The sequence below is a fragment of the Pseudophryne corroboree genome, chromosome 5 (genome assembly GCF_028390025.1).
Source record: "Pseudophryne corroboree isolate aPseCor3 chromosome 5, aPseCor3.hap2, whole genome shotgun sequence".
Classification (NCBI taxonomy): Eukaryota; Metazoa; Chordata; class Amphibia; order Anura; family Myobatrachidae; genus Pseudophryne; species Pseudophryne corroboree.
The window spans coordinates 649046064-649070185 of NC_086448.1; the positions used below are offsets into that span (position 1 = coordinate 649046064).

General features: G+C 48.4%; 1 protein-coding gene across 2 annotated transcripts in view; it reads left to right on the forward strand.

Moving 5' to 3' along the window:
* LOC134928197 (meprin A subunit beta-like) overlaps positions 1–24122 on the forward strand; it is a 155953-nt gene that overhangs the window by 35961 nt on the left and 95870 nt on the right. Inside the window, exons 4-5 of one of the 2 annotated variants that reach the window (XM_063923657.1) lie at positions 5244–5322; positions 19677–19794. In XM_063923657.1, the coding sequence (XP_063779727.1) occupies positions 5244–5322; positions 19677–19794 (197 nt within the window). The remainder of the gene's footprint in view (positions 1–5243; positions 5323–19676; positions 19795–24122) is intronic. The other variant, XM_063923659.1, reaches the window with a different exon arrangement.

Below are 24122 nucleotides of genomic sequence, written 5' to 3' on the forward strand. Positions count from 1 at the left end.
GATGGGCCCGGTGTTTGTGTCGGCCACTAGGGTCGCTTATCTTACTCACACAGCGACCTCGGTGCAAATTTTAGGACTAAAAATAATATTGTGAGGTGTGAGGTATTCAGAATAGACTGAAAATGAGTGTAAATTATGGTTTTTGAGGTTAATAATACTTTGGGATCAAAATGACCCCAAATTCTATGATTTAAGCTGTTTTTTAGTGTTTTTTGAAAAAAACACCCGAATCCAAAACACACCCGAATCCGACAAAAAAAATTCGGTGAGGTTTTGCCAAAACGCGTTCGAACCCAAAACACGGCCGCGGAACCGAACCCAAAACCAAAACACAAAACCCGAAAAATTTCAGGCGCTCATCTCTACATAAAACTGACCATCCAGCTTGAAACCCATATATTTAAACAAATCAGGATGCAGCGGCAACAATCTAAAAGCTGATTCTATATCCACCTTCGCTAACAGCGCACCCAAACCAAAACCTTGAACCATAGCCACAGCTTCTTCAAAAGACTGATATTTCACGCTACACAAAGAAGGGTCAAGAGCCTCGTTTATTGAGCCCCTTTCCGGGTATGAAAGGTGTTGAATTATCCTAAATTTTCCCGGCTCCTTTTTTCGAACTACATCCAATGGTGAAACACAAAATTCAGCTAAAGGTGGACTTTTAAAAGGGCCACACATACGCCCTAAAGCAGGCATGTCCAACCTGCGGCCCTCCAGCTGTTGAGAAACTACACATCCCAGCATGCCCTGACACAGCTTTAGCATTCTCTGACAGCAAAACAGTGTCAGGGCATGCTGGGATATGTAGTTTCACAACAGCTGGAGGGCCGCAGGTTGGACATGCCTGCCCTAAAGCAATTCAGCCGCAATCTTCGCTCTTACGATCTCTGGGAAATCTCTAGCAGATTTTAGGTTCCTTCTGGTAAAACTAAAACTGACCTAACTACAGGTAAATTGAAACCAAATTTAAAACCTTGTAATAAAAATGCCGCCTCCTCCCTAAGAGGCTAGCGGCCCAACCACCGTTCTAAAACTTCTAAATTCACTGGTGACTCCGCTTTATCTAGGAACGGCTCTCTGTTCCCCTCTACCTGCTGACTGAACTGCAGGTCTATTGCCACATAAATTTGCGCGGATTCTCCAGTGAACTAGACGTATCAGATGATTCGTCAGAATGAGAAAAAATTGCGCTAAGCTGAACTTCTGAATTTTTCTCACCAGTTTCAGATGTAGAAGGACCCGCGTCCAGATCTCCTGCAACCTCTTGTCCCGCATTATGCAACGCGCCCGGCGCAGCTTGAATTGATGATTGCTGATCAAGTGAAATCACGCTGGCTGCTGACGTATCCAACGAAGCTGTATGAGATGTTAAAACCTGCAGACTCATTAAAACAGTGTTACTTCCTGTTTGACCAGCCCCGTCTGACCCGCCGGTCACTACCGACGGCGCCCGTGCTTGAGAGTGCACGCGTGGAAGATTCTCCACCGACTGCCTTGGTGATGGAGGTCTGGCCGGTGGAGGAACTTGGGGCAGGGGCGGCAGCCCTATCTGATGACCGCCTATCAATTGATTAGGCGCAGGCTGCAACCAATGTCCATATTGACTGCCTGCCTGCGGCGGGGCCGAAAATTGCATAAACTGTGGGAAAGCATAGGGTTGATATAATTGACCTAAATGCTTGGAAAATTGAGGGTTAAATGAATGCTGCTGCCCTGCTAAAGGCAAATGTACGACATTTTGTTGGGCCTCTTGGCTGAAATAAGGAGACCATGATACCTGCAGATGCTGAAAGCCCCCACCTGCCTGGGTTTGAAATTGAGGGGAAGGAGGGGGAGGGGGGGGATTCTAATGAATCCCCCTGTCAAATCCAAACCTGCCACTGCAGGCCCAAGGGAATTCAATATACCCCTCGGCAACCCCCCTGACCTATTACAACATTATCTGCACCTGCTATGGGAGATGCTAATAGGCTGCCTCTCCCCTGGAGCCCTAATGGTGACCTGATACACCCCCCCCCCCGCGCGCAGCCGCGCTATCCCCCCAGCTCCTGAAGCTGTGGGAGAAGGGCTAACGGCCGCCGGGTTGCTTGTATTGACAACGGGGGCGGGGCTTGTGGCAGCGGGGGCCGATGCACCGGACCCGCTGCTTATGATTGATGATGGCCGGCGGGGTGTGCTCGCGGAGCTGGCCGTCGCGCCCGACAGCCAGGCCCGCAGCACTGAGGGAGAGGGAGGCGGGTGACTGCTCACCGCTGCATCGGCCAGAGCAGAGCGGGTGCTGGGGACTATGTGACCGGCTACACTCACAGAGAAACGCAGCGCTCCCCTCACCGCCGGAGAGGCAGCGGCGGCAGAGAGAGGTTTAGACGCCTCAACCAGGCAGCGGGGAGGGGGTGCACTCCGGTGGGGGTGAGGCATGATATAAACTGAGGGAATGAAATGGCAGCTGAAGCAAATGAAAAAACTCACAATTTACTTCACAATAAAAATTTGACTAAATTAATTTATCTAATAAAGCAAACCAATAAATATATGACAGCTAATGAATAATACAATATTATAAAGAGACAAAAAGCTAATATATAATTGACAATATTGAAACACCTGCAGAGTGATACCAAAATACTTTACCAGTCCAGGGATCACAGAATGGCAAGAGAAATTTGAATTCCTCAGCCCTCACTTAAATAAACGAATATAACCCGACTACCTAACCCCTTCTCATTGGATAACTATTTGATTGACAAACGTCAACGACCTATCAACTAATTTCTACACAAAAGCCAGATCCATCTAGCTTAGCTACATAAACAAACAGGGTGCTTATATTCACTCTATCCTATACAGTCTGTCGTTCTTTTAAGAGTTTTTTTTTATATACACAAACAATTCATATAATTTTTTTAAAAATTGATTAATGAACTGCATCCAATACTATACATAAAAATTAATGGTTACGTGACTGTTGTCGTGTCTGCTCTAGACACGACAATATATAAAAAAAATGATCTAATTTATATTGTTACAACATGAAGCTTGAAACTTTGTATAAATTGCAAATGAATTGCTGTGTAGCAGAACAGAAGAGAGAGAGGAGTGATGGCTGCAGCCAGTTGGGGAGCATGTGACCCTGCAGAAGGTGCTGGCTTTGGTTGGAGAAAGGCCTCACTGTTGGGATTATACATGTTTCTTTCTGAATAGAGTAACCCATTTGGTGCTGATGATGAGAGTGATGATGCTGGGAGTACCGTGATTGGTGCTGACCCTGGGAGTAACCCTTCTTTGGCCTCCACACAGCAGACCTGCACAAAAAATAGCAGCAGAGCAGGAAGAAGCAGTGCACCGGGTGGTCCATCTCCAATGAAAGCATTTACCTCCTTACCTAGGCCATTTACTGGACCTGGTGGGGACTCCCTGCTCTGGTCACTCTGGAGCAGTCTGTGTGCTGGCTTCTAGGGAAAACACTGCGCTGCCCCTTGTGATCTGGCACCCGCGTTGCTAGTCTGCCCAGATGTAGACAAGGCAGCGGCATTGCAGCAGCAATAGTGTAAAGCCGCATATGTGACTGCAGCAAATGACAATAAAGCAGCTGCTTCTGCAGATGGGCCTTACACACTTAAAGATTTCACCGAAAGATATGAATGATCTCGTTCATTAAGGAAAAAGATATCTTTCATATCTTTCAGTGTGTAGGCACCAATGAGGAACGATGCGCGGCCCCACGCTCGTTCATCGTTGGTGCCGACTCATTTAAACATGCAAGTCATTATAGACAATCTCGTTCATATTAGCTTGCAATGCTATGAAGCCGGGTGACTGGGGGAGTGAAGAAACTTCATTCCTCCCGTCACTGTCACGAACCGGTCTCTCACCTCTGCGGGTTCTGGAGTTCGTCCGTTGCCGGTGCGGTTGCTCGCGGTGCTGTGCGCCCGTGTGGGGACGCAGCGTGATCAGTGGCACAGGTAATGCAGATTCTGGGAACTGAGAGTGCGGGGACCAAATGGCCTAAGGCACTGCGGTGTGTCTGCTGTATAGGAGGTGGCCATGTTGGAGACCAAATAGGTAATACAGAGCACTTGTGAAAACACCTGTGGGCAGGTGTAAGCCAATCCCGTGCTTGTGCTGCCTTTAAGTAGGCTGGGATTATGTTACTCTGGGCCAGTGCTTTGTTGTATCAACGCTATGCTCTAGCTCTGAGCTCTCTCCGTGCATTCCTGTGTGATTCCCGTGGTCCAGATATCGCCTCCGTTCCCAGAGGTCCGTCTGCAGCCTTCACTGCTAAAGATCCACCGGCTCTCCGCTGTGCTGTCAGTTAATTGCACACCTACTGGAAACGGTTGGATTCCCAGAGTCTTGCATGAGGTTACCTTGTCTGCCTGCCTTCAACCATACAAAGTTTGGAGGATTCCACTACCCTCAGCTGTTCGTTTGTTCTACTCTGCATTTAACCTGTTCATCACTTTGTCATCTGCTACAGTTTTCACAGTGATCTCCGGAACCCGCAAGTAACCCAATTCAGTACTTTTATTTTCTATGTTACCATAACAAGGATAATTCTTCACAGCCTCTCAGTTAACTCTCAAAACTTCATTGCAAATCCTTACAGTTATTTCTTCATGTCTGCATTACCCAGTTAAACACATTCTGCAGTTCAGCATCAAAGCTTGTTTATATTTGGACAATTCAACATTTATTCATCAGCTTGTTTTATATACAGTTCCATGAACATTTCTTTTATTTGTTTTTGAGATTTATCCTGCATATCATTTCTGCCATTCCTGCAATACTTCAGTATAATATGATGATTAACAACTGGTCATTTAACTCTTTACTGAATTGTTATCTTTAATAAATATATGAAACTGAACTTTCTTCGTCCTCCCTGCTTTCTTCATACCCCAGCACCTACACCTGTGGTTGGCCCCGGGTTAACGGATTCACAAAAACACCCGGACCTGACAGTCACCTCCCCCCTACTGCCGTGTCGCCCGTATCAGCCGTTGGCTCCTTTCCATGTACTGTATTTAGGGCCCAGACTCAGGCCCTATGTGTGGAATTTGTATGTTGTTCCCAAGATAGTCTATTTGGCCGCTGACTACAATAGGCCCTGGTGTGTATGTGTGTGTTAGGAAATATGCCCTGTAAGCAGATATGACTATTATCTGGGCAGCAGCTTTATATTTATAGGTAGATTATTTTTATGTTACAAAATTAACTTCATCTTTATTACTCTACAGAAAAATATAAGAAACACATTGATTGGAGAACAATACAGATGGCCTCTCAGAGTCCCATACTACTTAGAAGATGGTCTTGGTATGAACTATAATATGTTTCCTCTGGTTTCTTGGGAAGTTTATATAAAATATATAAATCATTGCTAAAATTTAGCAAGTAAGACACTGCAAAATGCAAACACTGTCTCATCAATCTAGTGAGGAACCAAGCAGGAAGAATCACAGCGAACCTTGAATCACTCTCTATTTCTTCTTTATACACTTACTTTAGTTTAATATTTTGCTTCTTCCAAACCAGCATGCAGAGCTATCTGGATTTTAAACTTCAATAAAAGTTATGTTTTATGCCATACAAACAATTAATTCCAATGGGTTTATGTAGTAAGCGTCGGTTTCTAAAACCCGGGCCCTTTTGATCATGTTTATGATTTGAAAAGGTAATTCTTTAACTAGCAGTATTTTATGCCCTTTTATATTTCGGGCATAAACATGCTTAGAAGCGCCAGGTTATAGAACCCGATGCTTAGTAGATAAACCCCAGTCAGGACTATCATTTACCATAAGACCAAGTAGGAATTTTTTAACCGGTATTACTCAAAGATTGTACATTTGATTCACTGATCAAGCACAGGGCTACCATGAGAAATTGTGGGAACCAGTACAGCTGAAGTAGACCCTTCTTCTGGCCCTGGACCCCTTACATATAAATGGGTACTTGAAATAAGGACTCAGTAGGCAGGTTTCTGGTGAAACACAGTGTCTTTACTGGCATCAGACACTGTGTATTTTCCCGGCTCCTTTTTAAGAACTACACCCAATGGTGAAACACAAAATTTATCTAAATGCGGACTTTTAAAAGGGCCACACATACGCCCTAAAGCAACTTCAGCCGCAATCTTCGATCTTACGATCTCCGGGAAATCTCTAGCTGATTTTAGGTTCCATCTGGCTAAAACTGACCTAACTACAGGTAAATTGAAACCGAATTTAAAACCTTGTAATAAAAATGCCGCCTCCTCCCTAAGAGGCTAGCGGCCCAACCACCGTTCTAAAAATTCTAAATTCACTTGTGACTCCGCTTTATCTAGGAATGGCTCTCTGTTCCCCTCTACCTGCTGACTGAACTGCAGGTCTATTGCAGTCCTTTGCTGGGTGACCTCCTCCACACAGCATACAGACGTGCCTATATCGACACAATGTTCCCCTATTACATTGCGCGTTATTAAGCGCGTAACATTTCCCTGTTCCTGCCGTGTTAAAACCTGGTCTGACCTGAAAGAGCTGCCTTCGACCCGCCTGTTCCGTGAAAGGCCTATTGCTTTGAGTCACCTCTAACCATACCTCTACATCTTTAAAACCCAAACTCAAAATTTTCTGGCCATCCTGCTTTTTCCTGAATAACTCATCATACTGCCTCCAAACATTGTGCCTCGCCGTCAGATACATATTATGTACCAGATGGAAATACTTAAGAACATTCATAAATTCTGATGGGCGAGACTCCATATAGCAGGCCGCAAATATATAAATCTCCGCAAGACAGTTAGGATAACTCCTTCTTGCTTCCTCAGCAGCCGGCCCCCCAGCCTGTGCTGTATCCAAAGCTTTTTTAGCGTCATGCGTAATCGCAAACATGTCTACAAATCGGCCTTTCTTTATTTTCTCCCTAACCTTAGACCTAACTCCTCTTAATATTGCTGTATTCGCGCAATGTACGCTATCACCGGTTGCATCAGGAGCTGACCTGCCCGCAACTCTAAGCCCTCCCTTTGAACCTTTACGCTTCCCTCTAAAATGCTGAACGAATGTCCGTATAAATTTGCGCGGATTCTCCAGCGAACTAGACGTATCAGATGATTCGTCAGAATGAGAAAAAATTGTGCTAAGCTGAACTTCTGAATTTTTCTCACCAGTTCCAGATGTAGAAGGACCCACGTCCGCGTCTCCTGCGACCTCTTGTCCCCAGTGGCGTAACTATTGCCCCCGCAGTCCTCGCGGTGGCTTGGGGGCGAGGGGCTGCGGGGGCGCCACTGACTTTGCACAGATTGACATGCGGACGAGCGTCCGCATGTCAATCTGTGGTCTCTTCCCTCCGCCGCTGAGCTGCCCTGTAAGGAGGGACACAGAGCGCACATCACGCGCCCCCCTGTGTCCGTCCTGGCTCTCCCCCGGCCGGTCTAATAAAGAAAGTGCCGTTCGTGAGCTCTGATTGGCTCACGAACCGGCACTTCCTTTATTAGACCGGCCGGGGGAGAGCCAGGACGGACACAGGGGGGCGCGTGATGTGCGCTCCGTGTCCCTCCAACACAACGGAGGGGGGAAAGCAGGCACTGGGGGGATATATACCTGGCACTGAGGGGGCATATACCTTGCACTGGGGGGGGCATATACCTTGCACTGGGGGGCATATACCTGGCACTGGGGGCATATACCTGGCACTGGGGGGGGGAGCAGGCACTATGGGGGAATATCTGGCACTGGGGGGGGGGATATACCTGGCAGTGGGGGCATATACCTGGCACTGTGGGGGAAGATCTGGCACTGGGGGCATATACCTGGCACTGTGGGGGAAGATCTGGCACTGGAGGCATATACCTGGCACTGGGGGGGAATATCTGGCACTGGGGGCATATACCTGGCACTGGGGGGAATATCTGGCACTGTGGGGGAAGATCTGGCACTGGGGGCATATACCTGGCACTGTGGGGGAATATCTGGCACTGGGGGCATATACCTGGCACTGTGGGGGAATATCTGGCACTGGGGGCATATACCTGGCACTGTGGGGGAATATTTGGCACTGGGGGGAGCAGGCACTGAGGGGGCATATGTGGCACTGTGGGGGAATATCTGGCACTGTGGGGGAATATCTGGCACTGGGTGCATATACCTGGCACTGTGGGGGAATATCTGGCACTGGGGGCATATGTGGCACTGGGAGCACGGCCCTAGCAACAAGCACTACCCCCTAGCAACGAGCATGACACCCAGTGCATGAAACCCCTGGCAACGAGCATGACACCCTGAGCATGAAAACCCCTGGCACCGTGCATGGAACCAAGAGCATGAAACCCCTGGCAACGAGCAGGTAATTTAAAAGTAATTGGAAGCCTTACTGTAGAACTTAATGTGTAATGGGCATTACGGTGTGTGGTATACTATATCACGGGCATTGTGTGGTATGTGGTATAATGTCTCAGGGTCACTGCAGTGTTTGGCATAATGTATCACGGACATTGCGGTGTGTGTCATAATGTGTCAGGCATTACGGTGTGTTGTATACTATATCACGGGCATTGTGGTATGTGGTATAATGTCTCAGGATCATTGTGGTGTGTGTCATACTGTGTCACAGACATTGTATGTGCTATAATGTATCAGGGGCATTGCAGTGTGTAGCATAATGTATAACGGGCATTGCGATTCCTGTCATAATGTGTCACAGGCATTACGGTGTGTGGCATAATGTGTCACAGGCATTACGGTGTGTGGCATAATGTGTCGGGGGCATTACAGTGTGTGCATATTGTGTCATGTGCATTATTGTGTGTGGCATAATGGCTAAGGCCATTGCAGTATGTGGCATAATGTATACTGGGCATTACTATAAGGAGGAAAAATGAGAAATAATGTAAGGGGCATGAATCAGGATTATTTTTCTTTCCTGTGGTGGCCAATGTCTGGGCGTGCAGGTTGCAAAACTGGGGTATAAGGTAGTCTTTTCCTGCAATACCACGCCCCTTTACGCGAAGCCACGCCCATTTCAACAAAGCCACACACCCTTTTTGGCAGCGCGTGCGCCTGCGGCACGCGCATATTTATCCCTTTACTAGTGCCAATTATGGGGGATATGGGGGGGGGGGGGGGCGCCAAAGGATTTTTTGGCTTGGGGGAGAAAAATTTCTAGTTACGCCATTGCTTGTCCCGCATTGTGCGACGCACCCGTCGCAGCTTGAATTGATGATTGCTGATCAAGTGAAATCACGCCGGCTGCTGACGTATCCAACAAAGCTGTATGAGATGTTAAAACCTGCGGACTCAATAAAACAGTGTTACTACCTGTTTGACCAGCCCCGTCTGACCCGCCGGTCACTACCGACGGCGCCTGTGCTCGAGAGTGCACGCATGGAAGATTCTCCGCCGACTGCGGGTGGGGGGGGGGGGGTAATTTGCACAAACTGTGGGAAAGCATAGGGTTGATATAATTGACCTAAATGCTGTGAAAATTGAGGGTTAAATAAATGCTGCTGCCCTGCTAAAGGCAATTGTACAACATTTTGTTGGGCCCCTTGGCTGAAATATGGAGACCAAGATACCTGCGGGGGCTGAAAGTCCCCACCTGCCTGGGCTTGAAATTGAGGGGAAGGAGGGGGAGAGGGGGGGATTCTAATTAATCCCCCTGTCAAATCCAAACCTGCCACTGGAATTCAATATACCCCTCGGCACCCCCACCTAACCTATTACAACATTATCTGCTCCTGCTATGGGAGAGGCTAATAGGCTGCCTCTCCCCTGGAGCCCTAATGGTGACCTGACACCCAGCACACCCCCTGCACATGTCACTGTGCCAGGGGCACTGGCAGCGTGCCAATGATCCTGACAGCTTACTGCATCTTACTCACAGGCAGACCTTGGTGCACTGCGGCCCCCCTATTGAGCTCAGGGCCGGTACAATTGTACCAGCTGTAGCCCCTGATGGCGACCCTAACCGTGCACCATCCTCTCATTTTCTTGTTTTTATTCCCAATGTGTATATGGTAGCACATCTCTGTACTTTATATCTGCCCTAGAAAACTCTATGAAAGTCATACAGCACGCTACAGATGCAATGGTCCTAACTTTCCTAATATGCAAAAAAAAAAGGTGACAAACCAGTGAAGCGAATGAGGTGTGGATTAAAAAAACATGGGGCCCCGTGTGCAGGTTGGGTCCATCCCTTCGTCCCCACCATTCCTCTTTCTCTGGCACATGCACAGAGTAGACTCTGGTACTGTTCCAGAGTCTTCTGCTCATGTGCTGGTCCCTAGGAATATGGCACCCACATAATTTTCTGCCGCACCGACAGACATGTATTGTCTATGGGTGCAAGGTGTACAGTGTGGGCCACCCTGGAACCAGGAACCACTGTGCACTGCACACCCTGCACTCATTTTAGATACGCCGATGAGTGAGACATTGGCAAATAGTCTCACATTTCATCCAGAGACAGTAATTGCTCTACAAAGCATTCAAAATAAAAATCATACACAGACAGACAAAATACTGGAAACACATCAGACAAAGAATACCCAAGGGGCATATTTATAAAGTGGCCACTTTTTCACTGTATATTAGTACTAGGAGCTCGACATTCAGGATAGCATACTGAATCTGTACTGATTTAAATTTACAGGTCAAACCTGATGAGAAGAGGCTGCCCCCAGATATATTGAGAATAAGGACTCATATGTTAACTAAGGAAATAATGTGCACAAAATGAAGGGGCGTGTCCTCGTGGCAAGGGGACACGGCCTCATGGGAAATGCTGTGCCCACAAGCTCTGTACCATATGTATGTAACATTGGGGGAATGCCCAGTGCTGCAGGAACTGCTGGACCTGCCCCCAGCCCCTCTCTCCGGTGTATAAACACTACATGCATGAAGAGCAGTCGGTGAGTGGGGGTCTCCCAACCTCCCCACACTGCAGCACACTGTAGCCCGTAGGTGGATCAACGGGACAGTACCCAAAAAGCAATATCGGGATGGTTTGGTGGTATGATAGCATCCCATTATGGTTGAGGCCATGTCTAAAAATGGCGGACTCTTCTAGTTGCCTATAGCTATGGTTTACATACAGTATTGCAAGCTGTGATGTGAGCATCCAGTATCATCAAAAACAGTATGTTGTTGGGAAGTTGCTGGTCACTATGTCAGCACCAACCTAGCAACATGGTTAAGATGCTGACATGTAACATGCCAATATCTGGAAAATGTCAACATGAACAGAATGTCATATATAAATTGTCGACATGCAGTAGTGAAAATGTTGTCAGGGTTAGTGTTAAGGGACTCCTTCCAAATGGCTTTTCAAAATTATGACCATGTTGAAATTTCATAAGTGTTGACATGCTAATTGTAAACATAATGTAGCCTGTTGATGTCAGAACGGGGGAATGGGGGGCAAGGAAGCAGCATGCCCTCCCAAATATGCAAGAGGCACAGGCAGAGTGGAGGGCAGAGGCGTAGCTAGGGTTTTCGGAGCCCAGGGCAAGATGTAAAATGGCGGCATCCCCCCAAAAAAAACCACAAAAAGAAGCATGTGCGCGCGCCGAAGGCTCGCGTGCCAAAAAATGGGTGTGGTCACACCCCAGAAGGGGTGTGGCCACGCTCCAGAAGGGGTGTGGCCACTGAAAATGGCCCACAGTGCCAGATACATTGCCCCACAGTGCCAGATACATTGCCCCACAGTGCCAGATACATTGCCCCACAGTGCCAGATACATGCCCCACAGTGCCAGATACATTGCCCCACAGTGCCAGATACATGCCCCACAGTGCCAGTTACATGCCCCACAGTGCCAGGCCCCACTCAGTGCCAGTTACATGCCCCATTTGGTGCCAGTTACATGCCCCACAGTGCCAGGCCCCACTCAGTACCAGTTACATGCCCCATTTGGTGCCAGATACATGCCCCACTGTGCCGCCGCCGCCCCCCCCCCCAGTCACTCACCAGATGCTTGTTGTTATGTGAGGGGAGGAGAGCGCAGCGCCTCTCCTTCCCCTCACCGCTCCAGGTCTCCGGCGGCTGTCTGGCGCCGGTTCGCTAGCCAATCAGAGCTCGCGGACCGGAAGCCAATCAGGAGCCGGTCCGCAAGCTCTGATGGGCTAACGCCGGAGACCGGACACAGCAGCGCTGCTGGCAGCGGCGGTGAGGGGAGGGAGAGACGCTGCGCTCTCCTCCCCTCACATTTCGGGTTGACGGGGGTGAGTGGGGCATGAGGCCCTGGCCGCCGCCGGCGCCCCCCTCTCCTGCGCCTGCCAAGGCACCCAGGGCAAGTGCCCCACTCGCCCTACCCTAGATACGCCTCTGGTGGAGGGGGTGCGCTAACCTCCGGATCCCCCTGAGACTCCTACTTTAAAAGTCTGCCGCCCCCCTGTCCTAGCCAGTTCTTCACCACTGATGCATCACTGGGAGGAGGTAGGCATGTCCCAGCAGACCCAGCATGGCCACACCTCCTCCCAGTAATGCATCCCTGAAGAATGAATAGCCATCTAGGACAGGACATAGGGCAGCAGGCTGCGGCGCCGGCGGCAGCCTTTCAAAAGTAGGAGGCTCCTCTGGGATCGAGATGTAAGCCCTCACCGCACGGCAGGGGGGGTGGGTGAGTCAGGAGGAGCGCCAAAATGTATATTTTACTGTGTCCCCCAACCACAAAACATTTCAATGCCTCTGCGGCTGTTCACATCGCCAAGTTGATAAGAATGTTGACATGATCACTGTAGACAAAATACAGAGATCTCCACAGAGCAGGGTATGAAAGTTGTGTGGTTGTATATGACATATCACACCTGGCAATGCTTGTTTGCAAGATTAGTAGATCAAAGAACCCAGACAATGGTCTACTGAGCAGAGATGGAAAGCTGATAACTGATGCTGACAGATGAATCATCCTTCACAAGGCTCTAGACAAACAGCTGAATGCACCTTCATAGTAGATTTGGCATGGTTTGGGCACAATGGGATCCAGTCATGAGCCCTGTGGTAGAGATGCCGGCAGTCAAAATACAGATGCCGGAATCCCAAAACACAGTGCTGGCACCGCCATCCTGACACCCGGGATCCCCGATCGGGCCGTGGGGAGGTGTTAGGTTTAGACTGTGTGTGTGTGTGTGTGTGTGTGTGTGTGTGTGTGTGTGTGTGTGTGTGTGTGTGTGTGTGTGTGTGTGGAAGGGTGGATTTAGGATTAGTCTGCGGGATCGGATGTGTTAGGGTTATGTTGCAGGGAGTAGGGGGTTAGGTTAAGGCACTCCCGAGGAGGGTTAGGGTTAGGCTGCAGGTAGGGGGAAGGTTAGGTTTAGGCTGCAAGTAGGGGGAAGGTTAGGTTTAGGCTGCAAGTAGGGGGAAGGTTAGGTTTAGGCTGCAAGTAGGGGGAAGGTTAGGGTTAGGATGCAGGTAGGGGGGAAGGTTAGGTTTAGGCACCACTGGGAGGGTTAGGCTGCGGAAAGGGAGGGTTATGGGGTCGTTGGGGGAAGGTAAGTATACTTACCTTCTCCTTTCGGGATTATGATCATCAGGATGCCGCAGTCGTTATTCTGACCACTGGCATCCCATCAGTCGGCATTTCAATCCCAACCCGGCGCAAAATGTGGAGATTGAAGTTTCAACACAAAGGTGATTTCTCTGTGTACATACACTCGGTGGCATCACTGGACTTGGTGTCCCCGAGTACACAAAATAGAACCAAAAGCGGACGTGAGTTTGTGAGAAAGGGGGTGTGGTCTCACAGTACACACACAACCTTTCTTCATCATTCTGGGCACATGCCCAGTACTACCGAAGATGCTGGGCTTCCCCCTGAGACTCTCCCTGTACTGCTAGATCCTCTTCAGTGACAGGGAGTCAAGTGCTGCATGATAATGTCAATGAGGAGGGGGCTGGCATTTTGGTGTCTCCCCCTTGTATTGTGACACCCAGTGCTTAAAGTGGTCTTAGAGAGGTGGTGGAACTCACCCCCCATGCTCAAGGTGGCAACGCAAGAAAGGTATTGCACGTGCCGCAAAAAAAGGGAAGTGGTCTCAAAAAGAAAGGGGCATGGCCACACAATAGGAATAATGCCCACAGTAGCAGCACCCCGTAATACACATAATGCCCACAGCAGTAGCGTGCCTTTTACAATGCCCACAGTAGTAGTGCACCTTATACAATGTCCACTGTACTGGTAGTGCCCCTTATATAGAGCCCGTAGTATTAGTGCTCCTTATGCAATGCCCCCAGTAGTAGTAGTACCCCTTATGTCCCCAGGAGTGATGCCCCTTATGAAGTGCACCCTGTACAATGCCCTCATTAGTAGTGCCCCCAGTAGTAATGCCCCTGTGTAGTATTGACCCAGTAGTAATGTTGCCTGTAGTAATGCCCCCAGTAGTTTAGCCCCATGTAGTTTAGCCCCAATAGTAATGCCCCCAGTGATAATTCCCCTGCAGTTATGACCCCAGTAGTTTAGCCCCAAGTTGTTTAGCCCCTGTAGTTTAGCCCCCATGTAGTTTCACCTGTTAGTAATGCCCCCAGTAGTTTGCCCACTTGTAGTTTAGCACCCAGTAGTAATGCCCCCCTGTAATTTGCCCCCTTTAAGTTCAAGAAAAAAAATTCACATACAAGATTCACAATGAATGAACCTGGCAGCCTGGTTGATATACACAAACAGGGACAAACACCAATTCCCTTGATATACACAATGCAGACAACAAGTGGAACAACACGGGAGCCTTGGTTCATAAATGTTTACATAATTGAATGACCTAGTAAACCTTCACAGGTATATAAAATAATACAGTTTATTACATATAAACAAATATAAAAAAAACACATGCACAATGTGTAGATACATGTACTAAAATTCCCCAGAATGTTTAAGGGAACAGAAGTGACTGAAAGATCTTTGTGCAAGGGATACCTCACCCAGCATTGGTGGTGCGGTGGGCTTACTTTGATTTAAGCAAGTGTGGGTCCCGGGCTGTGGAGCCTGGCACCACCGCACAGAGATTTTCCTCAGCACACCGTCACTCGTCTTATCGATCCTCACTGCTGATCATCCGGGTCTTAAACGCGTTTTGGTCACTACATGGACCTTTTTCGAGAAGCGGATGACCTGCTGTGAGGTTAAAGGACCTAATATACCCCTTCTAATTGGGATAATTAATTTCAGATCGAAAGACGCCCCCACTTCCTGGTTCTGTTAACGGAAGTTGCGCGTGTGGTTCACGCTGCGTTCCACCCTGTAGGTCTGGTGGAAGCACGCCCTCATTTCCTGGTTTATCGGAGCCATGCGCAGCGTGTGTGGTTCACACTGCGTTCCACAGTTACAACTCCATCCGAGCTCCTTTTCCGGATTCACCCTCTCTGAGATATTCACAATTAACCAAACTATGAAAGTCCCAAAACTATAAAAGTCCCAAATCTCGATCCCAAAAGGACATACTTGTAGTTCCTTTTCCACATATAATGCTTTTTTCCTGAAGGTTCACAGCAGCTACGGCCATTCTGGTTGAGGGCAAATGTTCCCTTTTGCCACCATTTACTTTCTCAAGGATTTCATTACTTTTTTCTTTCTTTCTTTCTTTCTTTCAAGCAAAACTCCCATGCATCTTAGATGATTGATTTTCTGCAGGAACAGTACTCCACCACACACATCCCAATCTATGTGGTACTTAGTATTCCCACAAAGTCCATCCCTATTACCAGTGTGTGATATTTCCTGTTCCATAGATCTTCTATTTCATACAATTACCTTCAGATATAGAAAAAGACAATAAATGGATAATTAATTAATGGACACATACTTTAGCAAGTGATAAACAAATGCAAATGATGCCACAGACCTACTCTTATGTATATTAATATTTACGATGAATAGGTTCCCCACCACTTTACTGGGTTCAATCCAAAAACCACCGGAGCTCAAAATCAACATTATGGCCCCGTGGCTTCAGACTGTCCATGTCAAAAATCCATTGCATTTCGTTTTGTGCTAGGGTTTTTTCTATACTAGTATTTCTCCAGTTAGTTTTCACTTGCTGTATACCAAAATAACGTTTAATATGTTTTTCACATTTAGCATGAGTATTGCAAAAATGTTCAGAAAACCCTAGCAGTAGTTAGCCCCCATGTAGTTTTCCCCCTTGTAGCTTGCCCCCTTGCAGTTTAGCCCCCAAGTAGTAATGCCCCCAGTAGTTTAACCCCTGTAGTTATGCCCCCTGTAGTTATACCCCCAGTGTTAATGCCCTCCTGTAGTTTGCCCTCGTTAGTAATGCCCCCAGTAGCTTGTCCGCTTGTAGTTTGCCCCCAGTAGTAAAGCCCCCCAGTAGTAATGCCCCCCAGTAGTAAAGCCCCCAGTAGTAAAGCCCCCCGATAGTAATGCCCCCCCAGTCAGAGCCGGCCCTAGGCATAGGCAAACTAGGCAAATGCCTAGGGCCTCTGGAATGCCTAGGTGCACGAGCAGCTTCTGCTGATTAAAATATGCGGCATGCCTATATTCTGTGTGTGACTGCGGCTGTATCTGCATACAAAATGCTACATTACAGTGTATCTGCATACGAAATGCTATGTTACCTTGTATTTTTGGAAATGACTGTACCGTATAATTTCGTATGCATACGGTAGAGCCACAGTTGCACACAGAATATAGGCATGCTGCATATCATTTTAATAAGCAAAAGCTGATTGTGCATCCTAGATATATAGCAATTGAAATAAGATGCATTTTCGGCAAAAAAGATGCACAACTCAAAAAAGGCATCTCCTGCTGCCTGGCGCATTGAGGCAAGATGTATGAGGACACATCTGTATCCCAGCAAAGGCAGAGGTCACAGTGTTAGCAGCCGTGTGAGTGCTGTGTCTGAGCCGGTTCTAGACCTTGTGGCGCCCAGGGCGAAAGTTTCCTGTGGTGCCCCCCCCCCCCATTATCCCCCTGTACTTGTGCCCCCAGTAGTTGTGCCCCCAGTAGCTGTACCCACAGCAGCTGTGCCCCCAGTTAGTTTTCCCCCAGTAGCTGTTCCCCCCGTAGTAGTGCCCTCTTTAGTTGTGCCCCTTGTAGCAGTACCCCCAATAGCAGTGCCCCTTATAGTAGTGCCCCCAGTAGCTCTGCCCCTTGTAGCTGTGCCCCCAGTTGATTTGCACCCTGTAGCAGTGCCCCCAGTATGTGCCCCCTGTAGTTGTGCCCCCCTGTAGTTGTGCCCCCCTGTAGATTTGCCACTAGTAGCTGTGCCCCCAGTAGTTTTGACCCCTGTAGCTGTGCCCCCAGTGGCTGTGCCCCCAGTTAATTTACCCCCAGTAGCAGTGCCCCCTGTAGTAGTGCCCCCAGTAGCTGTGCCCCCAGTTGATTTGCCCCAGTAGCTGTTCCCCCTGTACCACTTCACCCTGTAGTTGTGCCCCCTGTAGATCTGCCCCCAGTAGCTGTGCCCCTTGTAGCTGTGCCCCCTGTAAGTGCCCCCTGTAGTAGTGCACCCAGTATGTGCCGCCTGTAGTAGCGCCGCTTTGAAACCCTAAAAAAAAAACCACAATACTTACCAGCCTCGCTCCTGCTTCTGGACGGCTGCTGCCGCTGCTGCTGCTGTCTCCGGGCGTCGGCTCCTCTCTATGGGAGAGAAGTAATGACGTCTCTCCCATAGCAGCGCCGCACTGACACTAGGGGTCAATTTTGACCTCTAGAGTCAGTCAGCGATGCCGGCTGCAGCGGGCGCACACGGTGCTCACTGCAGCCAGGGGCCGGGAGCGGGGAGGGAGGACTAGTAGCGGCTCTTGCCACAGCGGCGGCGGCGCCCTCAGGGTAGCAGCGCCCCGGGCAAAAAGCCTGCTTGCCGTGGCAAGAGCCGCTACTGTGCTGTGTGCAGGTGGGTTGGTTGTGCAATAGTGTTCAGCATATGTGTAATGGGCATTATTTGTGTCGTGTATAAATGCATTAGTAATGTGTGGCATTATACCAACCTTTATTACTGCCCTTATACACATAATGTCCCATTATGTGTATAATGGCATTAGTAAAGGTTGGCATAATGTGTTAGGCGCATTATGTTTATAAGGACATTAATAATCTGTGTCATATGAGTTAGGGACATTACTGTGTTGTATTATGTGTATAAATGCATTACTAATGTGTGGCATTATTTGTATAAGGTGCTCTATTGTGTGGCCTTAGGGAACTACTATGTGGTCTAATGTGAATAAAGATCAATATGGTGTGGTGTGAATAAAGAGCAATTCAGTGTGATGTAAAGTGTATATAAGGGGCACTACTGTGATTAGTAACGTATATAAGGTAAAGTGGTAATACTGTATGATGTAACATTAATAAGGGAGACTATCGCATGATAAAATGAGAATAAAGTTGCAGTACTGTGTGGCGTAATTTCAACTGGGGGTATTATTGTGTTACCATGCCCCTTCCCAGCAAGAACATGCCCCTTTTTGGGCTGTGCGCAGAATGTGCGCACTGTTCCTATTAAAAATATAAGGGGTAGGAGCACCAAAATGAGAACTGCTATGGGTGAGGGGTGATGGTGCTGGGAAAGGGGTGCAGGGTCAGAGGTGGAACTAGTCACAGTGCTAGGGGGCGCCAGCAAAAACTTGCCTATTGGTTAGGGCCGGCTCTGCCCCCAGTAGTAATGCCCCCAGTAGTAAAGCCCCCCAGTAGATGCCCCGCTACACATAGGAAAAAAAAAAAACCCACCATACTCACAGAGCCCCACTCCCGCATCTGACCGCTGCAGTCCTTCCGGCGTCCGCTCCTCGGCACCATGGGAGAGACGTCATGACGCCTCTCCCATAGCGTACACTGGGGGTCATTCTGAGTTGATCGCTTGCTGCCGTTTTTTGCAGCGAACAGATTACTACTGCACATGCGTATCCACCGCAATGAGCACGCGTGTCGTATGGGAACAAAGCGGATCGTTGCTGGGGTATGGATTTAACAAAGAATCCACTCACACAGCCAATCGCAAGAAAATTGACAGGAAGAGGGAGTTTGTGGGTGTCAACTGACCGTTTTCAGGGAGTGTATGGAATAACGCAGGTGTGTCCAGGCGTTTGCAGGGCGGGTGTCTGACGTCAATTCTGGGACCAAAAAGACTGAAGTGATCACAAGGGCTGACAAAGTCCAGAGCTACTCAGAAACTGCAAAAAACGTTTTCATCCCGCTCGGTTGCACACGCGTTCGCACACTTGCAAAGCGAAAATACACTTCCCCATAGGCGGCAACTATCTGATCGCAGCGCTGCAAAAAGTTGCTAGAGAGCGATCAACTTGGAATGACCCCCCATTGACAGAGCTCAGTAGTGAGCTCCTGCCTCCGGCTACCCACTGTGGAGAGGGAGCCGGGTGCCTGCTGGTAACACAATCTCAGCAGGCACCCAGCATCTTCCAGAGGTGCCGGGCTAACATCGGTTTAGGTGAGCCGGAGGAGGCGGAACTGAGTTCTGTCTCCAAGTGGAACTGACGGAACACAGTTCCGCCCCGTTCCGGCTCACTTTAACCCCTGGACTGACACCCAGTGTGGTCTGCACCCCCAGCATCCCTCGAGTGTCACCACTGCATACACTATTGACTTTCTCTTTACTAAGTGACAGTGTGACATATACAGTGCATATGGAAAAACTAATGCAATACTGATAAAGTTGGGTAACTAAATTGCTTTGTAAACACTATGCTTTTCTGATTTTAAAAGTCTGTTTTTATTCCTTAAAGAAATGAATGCCAAAGGGGTCATACTGAAAGCATTTGAACGCTACAGACTAAAAACATGCATCAATTTTACACCATGGAATGGTGAAAAAAACTATATTTCAGTATTTAAAGATGATGGGTAAGTAATGATATGTATATTTTTTTTACATTTTATTTTAGACATTAACATTTAATTGTGTTTTAATTCATATCATGACCTGCTTCCTATCTTCTAAACTTCCTTACTTTCCTATAGTCTGTTGCCATCACTTACTGGCATATTCAATTAAATGTGATGTTGGGACATGATTTGCGGTTGCACATACAGTATCTCAAAACTTACAGCAGTCCAACATCACTCATAGACATTTTACTACACACCTCTATGAGGGTGCCAGGTAAAATGAGCAATGCTGTTGTTGTGGTGTTCCACCATTAGAAGCATTCTTGTGCCACAACGTAAATAAATGAATTGCATCATCAGAGTGAAATATCTTTGGCAAATTGTAATAATAGGATTTTAATACCTACCGGTAAATCCTTTTCTCCTAGGCCATAGAGGAAGCTGGGGACTCCAAAAGGACCATGGGGTATAGACGGGATCCACAGGAGACATGGGCACACTACAAGACTTTTACTGGGTGTGAACTGGCTCCTCCATCTATGCCCTTCCTCCAGACCTCAGTTATAGGAACTGTGCCCAGGGGAGACAGACATTTTGAGGAAAAGGATTTTTGTTAAACTAAGGGTGAGATACATACCAGCTCACACCACAAACACACCGTACAACTGGATTAGCAGGAATACCAGATAACAGTATGAACGAAAAAACAGCAACAGGCTGAACATAACCAATACACAACCGTCGTGTAACCGAAAACAACAACCAACAATACAACTGCAAATAACAGTCCGCACTGGGATGGGCGCCCAGCATCCTCTACGGACTAGGAGAAAAGGATTTACCGGTAGGTGATAAAATCCTATTTTCTCTTTCGTCCTAGAGGATGCTGGGTACTCCAAAAGAACCATGGGGTCTATACCAAAGCTCCAGACCGGGCGGGAGAGTGCGAACGACTCTGCAGCACCGATTGAGCAAACATGAGGTCCTCATCAGCCAGGGTATCACACTTGTAGAACTTAGCAAAAGTGTTTGAACCCGACCATGTAGCTGCTCGACAAAGTTGAAGTGCCAAGACCCCTCGGGCAGCCGCCCAAGATGAGCCCACCTTCCTGGTAGAATGGGCCTTTACTGACTTCGGCAACGGCAACCCAGCCGAAGAATGAGCGTGCTGAATCGTATTACAAAGCCAGCGTGCAATAGCGTGCCAGCAGGATTTCCAATCTTGTTGGAAGCACACAGGACAAACAGAGCCTCCGTTTTCCTAACAAGAGCCGTCCTGGCGACATCAATTTTCAAAGCTCTCACGACATCAAGAGATTTTGGCACTGCCACAGCATCCGTAGCAACAGGCACAACAATAGGTTGATTTATGTGAAGCGAAGAAACCACCTTCGGACGAAATTGTTGACGAGTCCTCAATTCCGCTCTATCCTCATGGAAAATCAAATATGGGCTCTTGTGAGACAAACCCGCCAATTCTGACACCCGTCTGGCGGACTCTAAGGCCAAAAGCAGGACCACTTTCCAAGTGAGAAATTTTAACTCAACCTTTTGCAAAGGTTCAAACCAGTGAGACATAAGAAATTGTAACACCACTTCAAGATCCCACGGTGCCACGGGTGGCACAAACGGAGGATGGATATGCAGCACTCCCTTCACGAAAGTCTGAACTTCAGGTAGGGCGGCCAATTATTTTTGAAAGAAAATAGATAAAGCAGAAATCTGCACTTTGATGGAACCCAATTTCAGGCCTGCATCCACGCCTGCCTGCAAAAAATGGAGGAAACGACCCAGGTGAAACTCCTCGGCAGGAGCTTCTTTGGCTTCACACCACGACACATATTTTCTCCAAATACGGTGATAATGCTTCGCCGTGACCTCCTTCCTAGCCTTAAGGAGAGTGGGGATGACTTCCCCGGGAATACCTTTACGAGCTAGGATTTGGCGTTCAACCTCCACGCCGTCAAACGCAGCCTCGGTAAGTCCTGAAATACGCATGGCCCCTGCAGTAACAGGTCCTCTCTGAGAAGAAGCGGCCAAGGATCTTCTGTGAGCAATTCCTGAAGATCCGGATACCAGGCCCTCCATGGCTAATCTGGAACGACGAGTACTGCCGGAACCCTTGTTCGTCTTATGATCCTCAACACCCTTGGAATGAGAGGAAATGGAGGGAACACATACACCGACTGAGACATCCACGGAGTTACCAGGGTGTCTGCTGCACTGGCTTGGGGGTCCCTTGACCTGGAACAATACCTCGGAAGCTTCTTGTTGAGACGAGACGCCATCATGTCTATTTGAGGAATTCCCCAACACCTTTTCACTTCTGCAAATACCTCTTGATGAAGGGCCCACTCTCCTGGATGGAGATCGTGTCTGCTGAGGAAGTCGGCTTCCCAGTTGTCCACGCCCGAAAGGAAGACTGCTGACAGAGCGGTCACGTACTTTTCCGCCCAGCGGAGAACTCTTGTGGCCTCCGCCATTGCCGCTCTGCTCTTTGTTCCGCCCTGGCGGTTTACGTACGCCACCGCTGTTATATTGTCTGACTGAATCAGGACAGGTAGACCTTGAAGAAGGTTTTTCGCTTGCAGAAGGCCATTGTAAATGACTCTTAACTCCAGAACATTTATGTGGAGACAAGATTCCTGGCTTGACCATTTTCCCTGGAAACTTCTTCCTTGTGTGACTGCAACCCAGCCTCGGAGACTTGCATCTGTGGTCAGCAGGACCCAATCCTGGATTCCGAACCTGCATCCGTCTAGAAGGTGAGAACTTGGCAGCCACCACAGGAGAGAAATTCTGGTCCCTGAAGATAGACTTATTTTCCGGTGCATGTGCAGGTGAGACCCGGACCATTTGTTCAGCAGGTCCCACTGAAACATGCGGGCATGAAACCTGCCAAACGGAATGGCTTCGTAAGCCGCAACCTTCTTCCCTAGCACTTGAGTGCATTGATGAATCAACACTCTTGCCGGCTTCAGAATCTCCTTGACCATGGTCTGGATTTCCAGAGCTTTTTCCGCCGGAAGAAACACTCTCTGTAGTTCTGTGTCTAGGATCATGCTCAAGAAGGGCAGCCGAGTTGTCGGGATCAACTGAGACTTTGGCAAATTTAAAATCCAACCATGATGTTGCAGAACCGTCAGTGAAAGTTCCACATTTCTTAGCAACTGCTCTTTTGATCTCGCCTTTATCAGCAGATCGTCCAAGTACGGGATAATTGTGACACCCTGCTTGCGTAGGAGCACCATCATTTCCGCCATCACTTTGGTGAAGACCCTAGGGGCCGTGGAAAGCCCAAACGGCAATGTCTGAAATTGGTAATGACAATCCTGCACCGCAAATCTCAGGAAGGCATGATGAGGAGGATATATCGGGACGTGTAAGTAGGCATCTTTTATGTTGACTGACGCCATAAAATCCCCCCCTTCTAGGCTGGAGATTACAGCTCGAAGAGATTCCATCTTGAACTTGAAAGTTTTCAAGTACGGATTGAGGGATTTTAGGTTCAGGATCGGTCTGACCGAGCCGTCCGGCTTTGGCACGACAAAGAGGCTCGAATAGACCCCTTCCCCCGTTGGGACGGGGAAACCGGGACAATGACCCTCTGTTGACACAGCTTTTGTATCGCAACATGTACTACTTCCCTTTCTGGAATAGAAACTGGCAAGGCTGATTTGAAAAATCGGCGGTGGGGCATCCCCTGAAACTCCAGCTTGTACCCCTGGGACACTATTTCTAAGACCCAAGGATCTAGGCCTGATTGAAACTAGACCTGACTGAAGATTTGGAGACGGGTCCCCACCGGCACGGACTCCCGTAGGGGAGCCCCGGCGTCATGCGGTGGACTTGGCAGAGGCGGGGGAGGACTTTTGGTCCTGGGCGCCAGACACAGCAGGCGACCTTTTTCCCCTTCCTCTACCTTTTGAAGTGAGGAAGGACGAGCCCCTTCCTTTTTTGTATTTATTAGGCCAAAAGGATTGCATCTGATAATGGGGCACCTTTTTCTGTTGTGCGGGAACATAAGGAAGAAAAGATGACTTACCCGCAGTAGCGGTAGACACCAGGTCAGCAAGGCCGTCACCAAACAAGACACTACCTTTAAAAGGGAGAGCTTCCATAGCTTTCTTGGAGTCTGCATCAGCATTCCATTGATGAATCCACAGCGCCCTCCTAGCCGAGACCGCCATGGCATTGGCCCTTGATCCCAAGAGGCCAATATTCCTCGCCGCATCCTTTAGGTAAGCTGCAGTGTCCCTGATATAACCAAGAGTCAAAAGAATGTTATCCTTATCAAGGGAATCCATGTCAGATGCCAAATTATCAGCCCACTTAGCAATAGC